General features: G+C 33.2%; 1 protein-coding gene across 1 annotated transcript; it reads left to right on the top strand.

The window, feature by feature from the left end:
* The first annotated feature begins 2193 nt into the window (after positions 1-2193).
* LOC149805382 (uncharacterized) lies at positions 2194-8354 on the top strand. The gene has a single exon (XM_089949864.1). It carries the CDS (start codon positions 2991-2993, stop codon positions 6018-6020), a length of 3030 nt encoding a protein of 1009 aa, XP_089805990.1. The 5' UTR covers positions 2194-2990; the 3' UTR covers positions 6021-8354.
* Positions 8355-17056: the final 8702 nt, after the last annotated feature.

Here is a 17056-nt window from a genome sequence, read left to right on the forward strand (position 1 = left end):
TGTTATGTTGTGTTGTGATTTGGATTGTAAAATTTGTACCAGAATAAACAGTCTATAAAACGTAAGTGTCTCTTGGTTTTGATTTTTAGAATATAAATCTACACTCATGCACTCAATTATTCACACGTACTACAGGGGTAAAAAAAAAAGGGATTTTTGAGTTTTAATTGATGTTGGCCATTGAAATACTATCTCTTTTCGAGAGACTTGGGTGGCCCTGAAAAGGGCCTTTGGGTCTTGGTGGGTTTTAAACAACAAACTTAAGAAGCAATCAACTTTAACTGTCTTAAGCCTTTGCCACGGCCAAGGCCTACTTCTGGACTGTGTACTGTCGATGATGATGATTTGGTAGAAATTATTAAGGGTGGTATGGAAGGTGTTGTCACAGGGTTGGATTGTTTAGCTCGGGAAGGTCTTTTTCTCTTCGGTCGTAATAAAGAAGTCTGATACATTTGTTTCAGACTTTTTAACTCCGCTAAAATGTCTAACAGTACCGTAACGGTTTGACTTTCACCCTCTTGTTTCTTGGCTGCTTCTTCTTCTTGTTTCTTTCTTACCTCTTCTTCTTGTTGTTGTAGGAGAAAAGCTTGTTCCGCTTCCTTTTTGCTGTTGTATAAATTTCTCCAATTCTTCTTTCTGTCTCTGTTTAAAATTCTCCACGTGTGGTAAAGAAGGAGAAGGTGACGAAGGTACTGGTTCAGGAACAAATTCTTGCGAAAGAAAATCCACAAAATCCCAATTCACCTCTTCTGGAAGTAAGTCCGGGTTCACATGGGTAGTCTCCACGGTCGGTGCACCCCAATTCATTGTCTTCTGAGTTTCCGTCATATTTATGATCACTGTGTCGCATGGATTGACTGCACACAAACGCTAGTGTCTCTATATAGGGAGTGTGACGTCACGGACTGCTTTTTTTTTCCGACTGGACGAATGGTGACTGAATTTTGTAACGCGTGTTTGGATTGGTCAATCAACTCAATCCGTTTCGATCCTCCCTCTCCCTATAAATACTCGCAGTTCGCTGCACATCTTCATTTGTTCTCGTCACCAAGATGTGGACCGACGTGGAATCCTCTACTCTTGTGTCTTCAATGATGTTTAGAACGGACTTACCCATGTACGTCCGATCTACCTGGACTATTGTCAAGATAAGTTATACCTGTGTGTGGAAAAGAAGAATCTACGTAGAAAGACAAGGTTGTTTGAAGAAAATGATGATCTACGGTCCAGAAGTAAGACAGAGTTTAAGGACAAGAAGTAGACCTAAGCGGTGCCCTCTATGTTAACAGTATGGTATGTTAACATAAAACCAAAGGCCCTTTTTAGGGCCACTCCAATGCATCGAAAAGAGATTCCCTTTCATGCCCACATTTCTTTTTTTTTAAAAATGTCTGTTGTCTATTATCTGTGTTCTATAAATCTCCCCTGTTCCATAACACTATACAGACCCATCATGTTAACCTTCCCTTGTCGCTATATAGTCCCAAAATCTATATCCCATATTAAATTCCTATTGTCCCTATATAGGCCCAAAATATATTCCCATGTTAAATTCCATTGTCCCTACAAAGCATCAAAAATTTTCCTTGTCGCTATATAGTCCCAAAATCTATATCCCATGTTAAATTCCCATTGTCCCTATATAGGCCCAAAATATATTCCCATGTTAAATTCCATTGTCCCTATAAAGCATCAAGAATTTTTCCATGTTAAATTCCAATAGTCCCTATAAGGCAAACCCCCTATTTTAACATTAAAATCCCCTAGTCCCTATATCGCCCCACTTCACTTTTTACATGGTTCAAACAAAACGTGCAAAACAGAGAATGTAATTTATCTCATCACATGTAATATCTGTAGCCTTCAGTATGTCGGAGAAACTGAAAGGCAACAGAAAAGGATCAACCTTCATAGATCTGACTGGATCACAAAGAAGTTGTACAGAAACCCGGTCGCAGAACACTTCTCCTCACCCTGCCACACTTTCAGTGATAAGACACTTATTGCAACTGCTCACAATCCCAAATGGAGTTTCGAAACCAGGAAAGAAAATGAATCTTAAAGGATACGCAGCCTTAGAACATTGAAACCAAGCGGTTTAAGGCAAGAAGACTAGAAAAAGACAGCCATGTACAAATAAAAATATATTTGTGATGTTTAGCTGAGCTTAGACATTGTGAATATTCTAGACTCGTCCCAAGTGCTTTGGCTGGTAGCCGTGTGTATAGATTTTTCTATTGTGGACACACGGTGGTTGTGCGAGTGGTCTCTTCCAAATCTGGTACATGGCGGCGTTGCAGATAGACACTAACATAAATTCTTCTTCTTCTTGGCATCCATCCGTCTACGGGAGACGATGGTGTAGCTGCAGAGTACGTTGTTGAACATAAATTATACTTTTATTTGAACCAGTAACCGCGCGATTGTTACTTTATAAAATATTCTGTATTTTTGTTGTCACCATTTTTACTGTGATCGTTAAAAGAATTAATGCAGCAAGTGGTGTAGACCCTCTTCTATTACCGTCAGTTATTAAGTACAACAATAATTAACTCATTTTTAGCAGACCTTATCATAATCAAAACTATGTGGCAGACACCGGTCGCCGTGCGGATAGCCTTTGCCAGATTGGGTATACGGGAGCCGTGCAAATAGTTTTCGTAAAATTATATTTACTCTCGCCGTACAAACAAGACACTTCTGTACACATAATGCATAAGCAACTTTATGTTTTGAATGCCATCTCGGTTTCTGAGTTCAAGGCCGTAATTTATCCATACTGGAAATAATCGGCATACCTCAACTATTTTCCTTCAGCAAATTGATGAATAAACTAAAAACACTCCAATTGCTAGATTTGTTTAGGCATGGTTGACACTGGAACGAATTTCACCGTGGAAGTGTTTTCTAAATGAAAGTAATATTGCTAATGGCACATTTAAAATTCTAAATCTGTTATGACATAAAATTTTGGTGCAATTCCTATCAAAATGGAATCGGAGAAAGAGTCCCTTTTCTCCTTAGAACTGGTTGCTGAGAAACTTTATTTGCCACACGTCACTTGTAGATTTCCCGCTATTGCATTTCGACTTTTGGATTTTCCTACAATACTAATCAGTCATGTCGAAGACGATCTTGCAGAACGACTTAAAATGAAAATTTCACTTGATCCTTACTACCAGGTACCTAATCAGTTTACCGAACTCAAAGACAGGGATGGAAATTTCCTTGTTAAGCGAGGGAAATCGTGTCTCTTCAAAATGCCAATAAGAACCTTAAAATCTCACCTCTCAAGCATCCCATTGTATGTGATGGTAATAGATACTTTTCCAGAAGTACCAAAGTTACTTGGAACAAGTTCAATTCCGCTCAACACAGTGATGAACACGATATGCTCTAACGTCAAGAAACAAGGAATAACAGTTCCAGCTGTTCATGGTGACAGAGGCTTGTTTAAGATCTATAGTCTAATGGGAAAGGAGATTGGGTATGCAGTTCTTGGATATCGATTACTCAGCCTTGGTCCTGGTTTGATATCCCATTTACCACAAACGGCATTTGCACAGAGGGAATCCCAGAAAGATAAACAAACAGTTCCAAAACAATTAAATAGACATGAGAGTGTGCTTCAAGAGATGCCATCTTCATCCTTTATGAAGAGGGATGAAAAACTAAATAATACACGTGACATAGGCTCTATGACAAATGTGGAGAAACAAGATGCATTGATCCAAACAGTTGAAATGCAGGATAAAAATATTCATGTTGAAATCACTGGTCAGGACGAAAATGCTAAGGGAGAGCCAGCAAAGGAATATAAATCTCACTTCACTCAAACTGAAAAGAGGAGAAAGCATAAACAGCATATTTTGAGAAATGAACTTGAGTTTGATAACGATAATGAATCTGACGATGATGATTTGATAATCAATCCAAATATCAATCGCCCACCACCTTTGTTTTACAACAGTAACTGTGAACCAGCAGTTAAAATTCAGAGACCTTTTTTTGATGATTATGATAGTGTATTTGAGGAAGATGTCTCCTTGGAAAGTATTTCTGATGAGGAAGGAAAAAGAAAAACAAAAACTTTTGAGAACTCAAAACCAACTGTTGAAGTAAAGCAAAAACAGAAATATGATCAGAAGTCAGTTGAAAAGCAAAAGAAGGCTGATAGCAAATCATTACTGGTAGCCAATAGTCAGCCTATAGAACAACATACCCCTAGTGTACTTTTCAGTCTTCAAAATCAGTCTGACAATATATATCCCATTCTAACTGCTCTAATGAATGAAGTTGAACAATTGAAGAACCAACAGTTCCAGTCTGCAATTCAGCAACAGAAAACGCAAGTACAGTTCATTCAGCAAAAGTCAGTAAAACAACAGTCAGCTAAACTTGACTTGCATAAAGTTAGCACAAAACCACAGCAGTCTTTCAAAGACCAGAGCAGTGATCAAAAAGAAAATGTACAAGATGCTGCTGAGAAAGATGAGGGCAAATTAAATAGGAAGAAAACCAGAAAGAGTCACAAGAAATGTGCTCATCAATCACACGTTGTTCCAAAACAGAAAGGTTGGATTAGGCAAACTCCAGGGACAGATATTAAAAAGAGCCAACTTGTTTTTGGGCTGACTCATACTCAAAGACTCCGGTTGGAAAAAGGAAACCCAGAATGGTTGAAAAATATAGAGAAAGAGGTGGCTATAGCAAAGGCACAAAAGCAAAGGATTCAAAGAACTAGAGAAGTAGATACTGATGTTGATGATACAGGAAATCTGTCAGACACTTATACAGAAGTGAGAAGACTTCAAGCAGCTGAAATGGAAAGAGGTGAAATTGCATGCACAGAAGCAGAGACGGTAAAGCAAGCATCAAAATCAGGCACAGAGAAATCCCCAGTAAGAGCAGATAAGTATAAAAATAATTCTGCCTGGAAAACAAGGAGAAGGAGCAAGTCTCCAAAGCATAAGAGTAAACAGAAAGATTCCAAAAAAGAAGCTAAGGCCATAGAGTTAACTTTAGGGCATGAATCTGAGGAAATTGTAAAGGAGAAACCTTCATCAGTAGACCCTGATCTAGGACATATTGCTTCCCCTGATATTAACTATGGTGAAAAGATAGATTCTATGTCGGAGAGTCTTTCAAGCTCCAGAAGTCAGAAGAGTATTGAGGTGCACATCCCAAGTGCACATATGAATTATGAAAGCGATCAAACTCTGGATGATGATGAAAGTGAATCAGAAGAAGAATTAGGAAAATCAAGGAAGAGCCATTTCCCAGGTTTCATTGATAAAGACACCAGCATGCCAGAGTCAATCAGAGGTATACCAAACAAGTCATTAAACATATCTGAGGATATTGATGAATACCATCCATTAGAGTCTACTCGTTACTCCAAACAGAATCAATCTGCTGCAGATGAATCACAGCTTTTTAAATCCACAGATGACTTTGATACAAAACAGTTTCATTCTACTGATGAACCTGAGCTTCAAAAGTTGGTCAGTGATGATGAACACTCAGAGTCCTTTGAGGTTACACCATATGTTACTGAACAGTCACTTACACGCTCACCCAGTCCTTTGCCAGCTGAACTCAATACTGCTACCAGTCTCCAGTCAGCAAAGTTCCAAGTGTTGAATCCAACTGCCTCACAGCAATCACCCATCCCAGCCCTGCGAAGATCAGTTGTAAAACTTGACACCACAACTGCTAGGCCATCACCAACAGACACACCGAGATCAAGAACATCTCTGCCAAGCCCAAGTCCCCGGCCAAGAATTCGCCCTAGAGAAAAGAAGTTTGATTTTAAAAGAGACTCAGTTCATACTGAATCTGTTAGCTCATACATGCCATCTGATCCAGACAATGTCAACATATCATTGCTAAGTGATGGTAGTTATTCTGATGATTTTCACATGAGTAGTGAAAAGGATTTAAGTACTGCTAGCAAACGTTCAACGCCAGAACTTCCCAAACTGATGCCATCAACAAAACTTGGTTATACCATTCATTAATTTAGTGAACTTGATTTATTGACATGTGCATGAATTATTCTAAAGTTAGCTTCTTAGAATTATTAAGTATACTGTTTTTTAAAGTGATGGTTATTGTTTTATGGAACATATATTTTTTCACTTCAGACATTTTACTTTGCAAGTCTTGTTGAGGTAACTTCAGTATCTTTATATTAAGTGTGTCGATCAATCTTTTTAAAACAGGGGGTAGTGGGACTGTCAGCATGAATCTTTAATGTGCTTGATGTCAATCACTTGGCTTACAATGACAAAGTTTGCAAGACTTATTACATGTAATACCTTTTGTCATCATAGACAGTTGTTTCTTTCACACAAAGCCAATTTTTCTGTTTAGTGTTAACCATTTCCATGGTTTTTATATGGCTGGTGTGGAGAGCTTGCACTTAATATAGGAAAGATGTCTTATCATTTTTGGGGTCAACAAATTAAGATCATTGTGGCTGAAGGAAATAATAGTTTTGCAGAAAAACTTTTGTAGAGTAAATTCTTGGTTAGTTTGTTTAGTACCTTGGCCAAAGGTTTGAAGCTATTCATACCTTTGGTCAATAATCATAAGAATTATAGATGACTTTTTAACACAGGACATGTAATGTGCCCTTTGCGGTACTCTTTAATTTTTGTTTTGCATTCTGCAGACTAAAATGGTTTTTAATTATTGAATTGCACTTGAATATGATGCCACTCATCCATAGTATGATAGTGTACAAGAGATTCTATATTTTTCCATGAATGTTTGTACCAACGAAAAGAAAAGTATTACTGAAATGGTTTTGCAACATAATGTATTCTTGTAAGTTCATGGGAGAGTGATATATTTCCTCCGTGTTATACGACTCCCATCACCTACAGAATAGGGAGAAATATATTAACCCAGGCAAGTGATCTGCACCTGTATCACTTACATATCAACCCATATCATAACCATGTATATCCATTTAGCAATTAGCACCACTGAATCTTTTTTGCGACTAATAGATGTTATCATCTGTAATACTAAAAGACAACTGTCCAGAAAGTAACATTGTGCTTTAATAAAAATCATACCTTTGCTGTTTACCTTCCACTTGTTACACTGATTGGTTACTGTTCATTATTCCAGATCATGATATAATGATTGAATCTAAGTACCAGATATTGCACTGGACTAAAATCTCAAATGAGAAATATAGATATCAATAGAAATTGCAAAATTTTAGTTATATGCTTGTGGATATTGGTTCTAAAGGCATGGTGCATTTCCACATTTAAATAGTACTGTTACTTGGTGTTTTGCCAGATAGGATTTGGGTAATTGATTGAATAATCTATTGATTCTTGTTGGAAGACATTTTACTGCTGTGAATATTCAGATCTGCTGTAAAAAAAAAACTCAGATATCTCGTTGGTCATTTGTGGGCATAAAATCATTATAGTCAAGTAACAAATACAACATTGCTAAAGTAAATATTATTCAGTATAATTATTACTATCAATTATTCTTCTGATCATAGACCACGAGAGCTTATTATTATTATTATTCTGAATGCTTATATTTGTTTGTCAACTGTATAAATACATGTAGATGATCTTATGATATTATTTAGACTTTACAACATGCGTATCTCCACTTCCAAGTCAATATAAAAAACATTCACCCACAGATATTAATTTGAAATCATAGGAATATAGGAGATGGTGTCAACACTCTACAGTTAAAAAGAAGAAATATTATCTTGAACAGTAGAGCATCAGTGCTAATTTATCTTGTACACTTTTGAACCTTGGGAGCCATAGCAGCTCAGTTGGTCGATTATTGGACGTCACTTACCTTGCAGCTTTTTCTCTATACTTGCGGGGGGGGGGGCGAATTTTTTTTAAACAATATAATGAGACCATTATTGATACAGATTTTGGGTCCAATCAGCCAGCAATTATTTTGAGCTATATGGCTGTGAAGAGCGATTATTATGTCTTTATCATATATTATGTACAGTTAGGTTGGTAGGTACAAAAAGCAATTGAATGTATTTTTCTAAACCTGATTATGTCTCTGGATAAGATTTAAGTCACCAAAATTTCTTGAATTATATTATCTACTAGTAAGCTGCATGAGTAGCTGTTGTTATTTCTGATTATTTACACATCAGTAATATTTGTATGATGTAATGTTTAAAACATGACCGGAAAATTCTAATAGTTTGTGGATATTGTACATGTGTGACTGTACATATTAAGTATTTATACTAAATTTAAATATTGATATTTGCAAATTCATGTTACATTATGCATTTATGTTCTACACTAAACAAATAAAATGTACATTACATACATAAATCTCTTTTTAAATCCAATTATAGATTGAGATACTGTTTGAGTTGTTGATACTCTGCCTACATATATGCAAGAGAGATTACATTTGTTTTGTCTGTCCGTCCAACATGCCAAGAAAGTTTTGTTTTTGGAAAAGTTTCACAAGCATTGTTCATTGCAGAAAGTTTTTGTTGTCTCTTCACAATTGTTATTTACAATTTATTCCTAAAACCACTTGACCAATTTGCACATGATTGAACAGGGAGCATTATAGCATCAAGACATTTCAGATTTTTTCAGATAATGATGATCGAAATATTCAATATGGCTGTCATTCCTAAAAATAGATAAAAACTTTTAATAAAACATTAAAACCTGCTTAAACAAAATGTAACCAAATTAGATAAAGAAACTTCTTAGCAGAAAGGACTTTACAATAGTTCATAAAACTATTGAATATGGCTGCCATACTAAAAATAGAAAAACCATTTAAATGACATATTTACAAAAGAGCTAACAGAATTGGATCAAGTTTGACATGATCCTTGCATAAATGCATGTTAGAGTTATACAACTGATTCTGATCCATCATCTGGTATGACTGTTGTTACTTAGTAACTTACCAGAATGTAATCACTGATTAGATAGTTTGATTACAAAGATTTCAGTAGTCTCTGTAAATGTTAAATTAAGATTTATAGTGATCCTGACAGCAAAATGTTGGCTACTTAACAGTATTAGAGATGTAAAAAATAAATTAATAATTATTATATCAAAGTACGAGTTGATAAAAACCTGGGTTCATTTTTCTTCTTTTTAATCATTGTTCATTCAATTTGTCCCTGAAGCTTTTATAATTTTTCACCACTTGAAGCCAGATTTTAATGAGTGAAAGTCATAGGCTTTGAATAAGCCAGTCGAAGCAAATCTTACATCAGTAACACTATAGTCACTGCAGCAGAAGCCTCACATCCATTGCATGGATCCCACTCATTTAATTTGTCTACTAGTTAATGTGTAAATTACAATATTGACATGTTATAGGTAACCTTCCACAATATATGATATATACATATACAATTTATATGAAAAAAATATATTAATTCCTACTTTCAACCAAACTGGTCAAGACAAGACAGCCTTCTGTTTTGGTCAGGATGTTATTACGTGTTTAGGCTCCAATAAACAATAACAAAAGAAAGAATGAAAAGGACAAGCTTTTAAAAATTTAACAAATAATTTATTTCTCTGGAAAAATAATGAAAAATTAACTACAAATTTTAAGAATCAAATCCAAGAATAATCCACAAAATAAATTTTAGAAGTCCTAGAAATGAAAAGTTCTAATGAATTCACATTCCTGTCCTGACAAAAAAACAAAGATGGAAGGCGATGATGTATACTTTAGCCTTTATGGTACAGATGTGTTCACAGTTCTTTTCTGATCCACAAACAATATTCCATGCTTGAATTTCTGAAGTAAATTTAAATAAATGTCTTTGTCCAAGATTTCTTTATGAACACACAAATATTTCCAGGAAAAAGAATTATCCTATTAGAATCCAAATAATTTGAATAAAAATTAAAATATTAACTCCAAACTGGTCACAAAGAAACACTTCCAGTGTAAAAGACCAAACTGAGAAAAAAATCTATATAAACATAGGTTATACATTAACTTGACGCAAAACAGATTCCCTGATGAGGGTCACTTGACCACATTCTAGAATGATTTAGAAGGTATCTACAAGTCTAATGGTGCATAGCACAGTACAGCCTCGATTTCACCACCACCATTCACACACCAAAAATAAATTTAAAAAAGTTTTATTTACCCCCAGTCAAGGTCAGCAACTAGGTCAAAAATAGAAACAGTGTTTCTTTTATTAGGAATTTATGAAAAGATTCAGGTCAAACTGAATTTTCTGGAAAATATCAAATTCCTAGTAAACAAAATTAGATTACATTGACATGTAATGAAATTAAGAATAAAAAAATTTAAAGCCATCAAACAGACTATTAATTAAATATAAATTAAATCAAATATACATAATGTATTTAACATGGAAAACTATATAGTCGGGAACAAGATACCAATGCTTATCCTATGTTCGTGAAGTATATATGTAGGTCACTGCTACCTTTGGTTATAAGGGTGTATTACTAACAGATGATTCCATTTGTCATGAATCAAAAAAAAATATCACCCAAGAATGAAATGTTACAAAATTTCAGCAAAGTTGCTGAAGAATGCAAGGCCAGGGTTAGGCTGATAGGACTGATTTGACGCAATCAGGCCCTGTGCTCACAAGGGCGCCTATGTTAGTAATTTGTTTAAATATATCTATAGAAAGAAAATAATTTTGAAGTGAAGAAAGAAAATTTTGAGTTCAATATAATATAAAACATGTTTAAAAGTCTATTTCCAAATGGCATGCTCAAAGGGGGACCCACATGTAAATCCAGGGGGGCTTTTCAAAATGATCCAAATCGGGCCCCACATTTGTTAAGGTCGTTACTGGAAGCATATGTTCATAACCTATAGCAGTGTTAGCAATAGGGATGAAGTTCTTATTAAAATGCATTTACTCACCAAGCTTCACGATTTTAGGTAGGATTGTATGCAAAATGCATGCTAAACACTTTTCCAAAGTCGGTAAAAGATAAAATATAGGTCAGGTTGAGTTTATGTTTTATGGGTGTGGTAGTAAAATTGCAGATAAGTATCAGTTTCATTATTATAGCATGAATAATGATAGGAACTGAAACACTAGATACAAAATTTAACCTTCCAGTGATGCCTAAAATATTGGCCATATTGACCTATTTATACAATGATATTGTCATCAAGTTTCATGATTATAGAGAGAACAGTATGTACATTGCAAGCAAAAAGGCTATGTACCTAAAACATAAGCTAGAAAATGACAAAGTATAGGTCACATTGACCTTTTTGTATGGGTGTGGAACTGACTGAGTTGTAGACCATCATCTAATTTAATGATTTCAGTACGAACAAGACACAATTTAGCTGAAGTTAGTGTAAGCATGAAATATGGACCCTGGTAAACTGCTTTAGTGTGGTAGTACTGATTAAAATGCAAACCCATGCCTAGTTCCATGATTTCAGGTATAGCAGAATGTATACAGATGCATACAAGCATTTGGTCTTGAGCTAAATGAAAAACATTTCATATCCAATACCATCAGCATAAAATAGATTAGTATGGTTCAGTGGGGTTAGCTAGGTTATGGTCCTTCACCAGTAGACAGATATATACTTAAAAGACCTAGGTTGTCACATACAATCAAAGCTTATAACTATGAAACAACATAAAATAATAATAATAATAATAACTAGTAGTAGTAGTAATAATATTAAAATATTTCATTGCTGTAAATTTTTAAAATGTTTCATACAAATAAATACCATTATACAATACCAGCCATGGACTATAATCTTACGAAACTAAGTTTAAACAATAAATTATGTTCATGAATAGTATTAGATGAAGACTTCAGTTCTTTTCCTCTTCAAGACCCATCTCTTCCTCCCCCAGCACAATACAGTATATCTGAAACCACCTTGACCCTATTAATCCTAGGCCACAATAACCCAATAATTAACTAAATTGTTTTAAAAAATACTAGTCAGAAATTACCTACTATCCACAGAAATAAATATGCCATTGTGGATAGTAGGATAAATCCTTGGAAATTGTGAATCAAAGTATGTTTTAAAACTAATTTTTCACTAGTTTTTAACAAAAATATTTTTAGCTGATCTGAAATTGTAGCTAAGTCCTTTTTAGGCCCAACTGCATAATTTATTCCTCCCATAAAATAAATTTTTTAAAATGGTAAAGCAATGAGCTTGAAAAAATAAACAAAAACTACCACCAATTCTTAGATTACTACAATATACACTTAACACAAGCAAAACAACTTGGCAACACTATCTGTATCCTCATCCATTAAAAACTAGTAAATTCCAAATAATAAATAATAAGCAAAATACAATAAACAATAATTAATATATGGCAAGAAATATACAATAAACACTAAACAGTGAACAGCATGCAATAATTAAGGTAAACATTTGAGAGAAAAAAAAAGGTATGCCTCCCAGCTTTCTTTGTGAAACTAAGAAAGGAGCATGGAGTCAATCACCGAACTATTTTATGTTTATTAATTTAAAATAAAATAATAAACAACAATCAAAGTTTTCATAACCAAGACCAAAGTTTTTTTTAAAAAACAGGTGCTATGAATCAGTCATCCATTACCCAACTATTTCATATTTACTAACCAATACAAAATAAACTATATTTTATGCTTCAAATTAAACTTTCATAATGTTCCACTAATGTTTACAAAATATTTCGATTTTATCTATAATTGCATACTAAAGCTTTTTTATAAACTCAAGCACCACATTTGATCAATCCATTAAAATATACTTTTTAAAAACAATTGAAAATACTAAACTGAAACTAGGAAAAGTCAACACCATGGATAGATGCTTTAATGTGTTAATTAGTGAGTATAAACCCTCTGCTTAATTTTAAAATCTGAACACTAAACAAAATAAATATAAAGAATAAAGTGTTAGTGATTTGAAAGAAAAATATGTAGTCAAAGTTCAACTAACCAAGAGCTTAGTTTAATGTTTTCAAATTTATAATAAATAAATACTGGACTTAAGATTTTTTTAAAAATAGTAGTTCACCTGATTCACATCCTGCAGCTAAAGTAAATGCCAGCTGATGTAATTATTCAAATGTCAAAGATAAATAAAACAATAGTATGGACTGGCAGCATTACTGAATACAGCAAAAAGTTAAGAAAGGTATCAGATACATTTAGTCTAGGAAAACATTCTGTAATCATTTCTGACATGATAATGAATATAATAGCAGCTTATAAACAGTCTGTTGCAACTGAGCAATTCATCAAAAGATTTTTTAAATTCTTTTGTTACCAAATATATTAATATATTTTAGTAAAATTGTGAACGAAAAGGTAATTAATGCAAGAATATGCAAATTGGAATATTAGAGAAAACTAAGCAACTTTTCCACGTTACATAACAAGCCACCTAATTACACAGACGTTGATATCATGAAATCTTGCAGCTGCATTTTAGTTAAATAAATTGTTGGCAATAATTTTCAAATCTCTTTAAACATTCTCAACAAATGTCTCTGAACTAAATTGCCTACCTACCTCCAATTGTCCCTCTGCCATACATTCTGTTAAATTGTTTGAAAACATTGTTACAGTTACATCAAGTGTTGCTGCTTTCACACCAATAGATGGAGAAAAATCAGTGTTGCTGCACTTTTACTTTTAATCAGTTGTTTAAACATTTCACCTAATGGAAACTTTTTCTTCAGCCTTTGACTCAATATTATTCTTTTTTTTTATTATTTAATTGTTAAATTAACAACTATTTGTGCTCATTTACTTCCATAACTGTGCAATACGTCTTGCATTATAACGTGTTTATTTTTTGCTTTACTGATATATATCTTTATATTCTCTATAAAATGTTCATAATTGATCTTGGTTTTAATTAGCTACATCAACATATTTTACATGACCTCTTAATTTTTTCTCTTCTTTGATTGAAACTCATCTGCTCTTGTTTTCTTCTTGATAACCATTTTCAATATTTTTGCTTGTAGAGTTTTCAAATTCATTTTAAAATCAATATTTCTCTTTCTAAACTTATTATGAAATGTGCATTTGTTTTACCGATTCCAATGCAAGTAAGAATAATGTGCGACATTAAACAAGAAAAGGACCTTTGGGATGACGAATATTAAAAATGTAAACATTTTTTTTTTCTTCGATTCAAGGAGCAGATATTAGACCATCTAGCCAAAAATTTAAGAGATTAAAATTAATGGAAATACTGAGCATGTTTTTACAATGACATCGGACAAAGAAAACCAGAAAGTATCCAGAAGCATACAAAATATGTGATTTAAAAAAAACTTCTATATGTACAACGTTTTGTTTATTCAGTCACAGAAAACAATTTACCAAAATCTGAATCAACAGGGGACATAAAATCATGATATGTATATCATCCTAATAAGAAAGCAGAATTATTTATGATGACAATGTTCACTTCATTAATATCGTCGAGTAATAGTCAAATAATAAATGGATGCCAAAACATGATTTCAGTGTTAAATGTGAAGCTAGTTAAACAGGTCTACAAGAAGGAATGCTGGCTGATTCGGATTGAGGCTGATTGGGTCAACATTGCAGGCTGATTTGGCCCAAATGCCAGACTGGTTCAGATAATGCTAATTGACATAAGACAGATTGTACATCCTTGTTATACATAAATGTTGGTAGAATATTTCAACCAAAGAGAAAAATTAATATAAATCTAGAAAATTAATTTGTCTCTTTAAAAGAAAGTTACTAAGTTAAGAAAAGATAAAATGTAGAATAGTAAAATAAATATTGTTTACACGCATATTTTAAAGATTACATAGTATTATATATATTAAACTTGGCATTTCTATCGGTAAATAGGAGAGTATACAAATATCGACATATTCAATTACACTAACAAACATACACACACAGCAAATTGGCAAAGAACATACAAAATATTATTATTATAACTGCGTTCTTCAAAAGGGCTTTGCCAGTTCATCGTCAAATGATCCCATTATTAGTGTTTGCATCTAAATTTTATTAGGAAAGCATCGATGAAACAAAGTAATAAACAAACGGTGATAATTTAAGTTACAATGGTATCTGCTGGTAAACTCAGTATATACCAACATAAACAGATGAGGAAATGCCAGCAACAATGGATGTCTCTGTGAAGTCCCTAGTTGAGAAACGGGAATCCACCAGTCACCTACTGAAGTTTCGAGCCAGCATTTATGGACCATGTCAGTGACCAATGCTATATTATATAAATAAAACTATTTTGAATAATAATATACTATTTATTTTATTTTTATTCTTGTTTAGTATCGAGATTCAATAATAATATGCATACTTTAATGAACACATGATAAATTATGCTAATGAAAATCACTTACGAGCTCATTATTTTGGTATATATGTTTTATTTAGTATAAAAGAATTACCCTACATAAATGTGTCTTTTTGAAAAGAGAGATTAACATATTCAGACCAGTATATACAATGGAAAAAGATATAATAATTAAAATAGTATTGTAACGAGACCACTCTATATAGGCAAAAATAAAACAACTAAAATGATTTTTTTTTCAATGTTAGTAATTTGCAGAACATTACATGATACATTATGAAGTTAAAGAACAAAATTTAACATGGAGTACTTTAAATAAAGATTTATATATATAAAAAACTTCATCTTAAGAGGTCCAGCACATTAAGACAATACAACCGTATGATCTTGACTTGTGCTATAGAATGGAACTAAATCATAGATTTTACAACATCACACTTTCAGTTTTTAGTCTACAAGTTTTATTTAGTTCTATCAGTATATAGTACAATCTAAAGTAAAATGAATTTATACCCACAAAAAAAAATCTATTACAAAAGCATAGAGGTCATATAGGCGTTTATCGCCGATTATTTCAGTAATGGGTGTTATTTATTTAGAATTCGATTATTCATACCTTTAAATGGAAGTTATTTTATTTGGATCTTCCTACATCGATATTCTGTTGGAAAGTCATTATTTACACGCCACGTGAAGTACGTGCGGCAAAATCAATGTTAGGGTACGTGGAGAAATTTGTGGACAAGATCAAACTAAAGGGGTGATCCAGTACATTCCGAAATGAAAGTCGCGTGCTGTTATGTCACAAAGAAAGATACGAATGTTGAGAAACAAATCCATACTACCCTATATTGTCACGATTAGAAACGACGTGCTCTTTTCCTGACTAAGTTTATTACCTGGCCACCATTATAAGCCCATTGTGATCGATAATTTTCGTCTGCGTTACGTATGAGGGTTAAACTTCAATCACAAGATCATGTAAAACCAATACAAGCATTCAAGATTTCCAAAGTATAAATTTATTACAATAAAATATATATAAATTTTTAAAGTGACAGTATATGAATTCCTAGAATGTAATCCTAATAATTCCATCTGCACTATCAATTTCTCACTAATCCGGAAACTGTTCCAAGATATTGGGAATAAAGCTTCTTGATAACATATAATAATATAATACAATAATCAATGAAATCTTGTTAACGAAGAATTCCAGTTAACTCTTCAAAGTTCACATAATGCGATTTAATTAATTAAATATTCAAGACCTTGAATATAATAACATAATTTCAAAGTACTGACTGTTTAAATGAACGATTATCCATTCGGCTATATCTAAAGAACATGTACTTCTAAATCACCATTTGCTCCTCAATAGCACTAGCGTAACTGATGAATCAAATAAATACTGCGTATGGCCATTATACAGTGTCTATTTGTGTTTCAAATAAACAATCTCTGATTAACAGTAATTTCAAGAATAATTTGAATCGTATTATTCCCTTTCACAAAAACTTTGTCATCAACATACACAAACAGCTATGTTCTTACCTTCCAGTTTCACTGAACCAATCAAATGTTAGAGCGAGCGTGTTAGATTTCATAGGGCAATTGCACTTTTACGTTACAACCATTCATACTTGCATCATTCTTGACCTGCTTAGTTGATGATTTCATCTTTGATAGGTCTTGTCAT

The sequence above is a fragment of the Sinohyriopsis cumingii genome, chromosome 2 (assembly GCF_028554795.1).
Source record: "Sinohyriopsis cumingii isolate HCF-2022 chromosome 2, ASM2855479v2, whole genome shotgun sequence".
Taxonomy (NCBI): Eukaryota; Metazoa; Mollusca; class Bivalvia; order Unionida; family Unionidae; genus Sinohyriopsis; species Sinohyriopsis cumingii.

Excerpts from the sequence above, each read along its gene's own strand:
- LOC149805382 (XM_089949864.1), top strand. The coding sequence starts at position 2,991 with ATGGAATCGGAGAAAGAGTCCCTTTTCTCCTTAGAACTGGTTGCTGAG.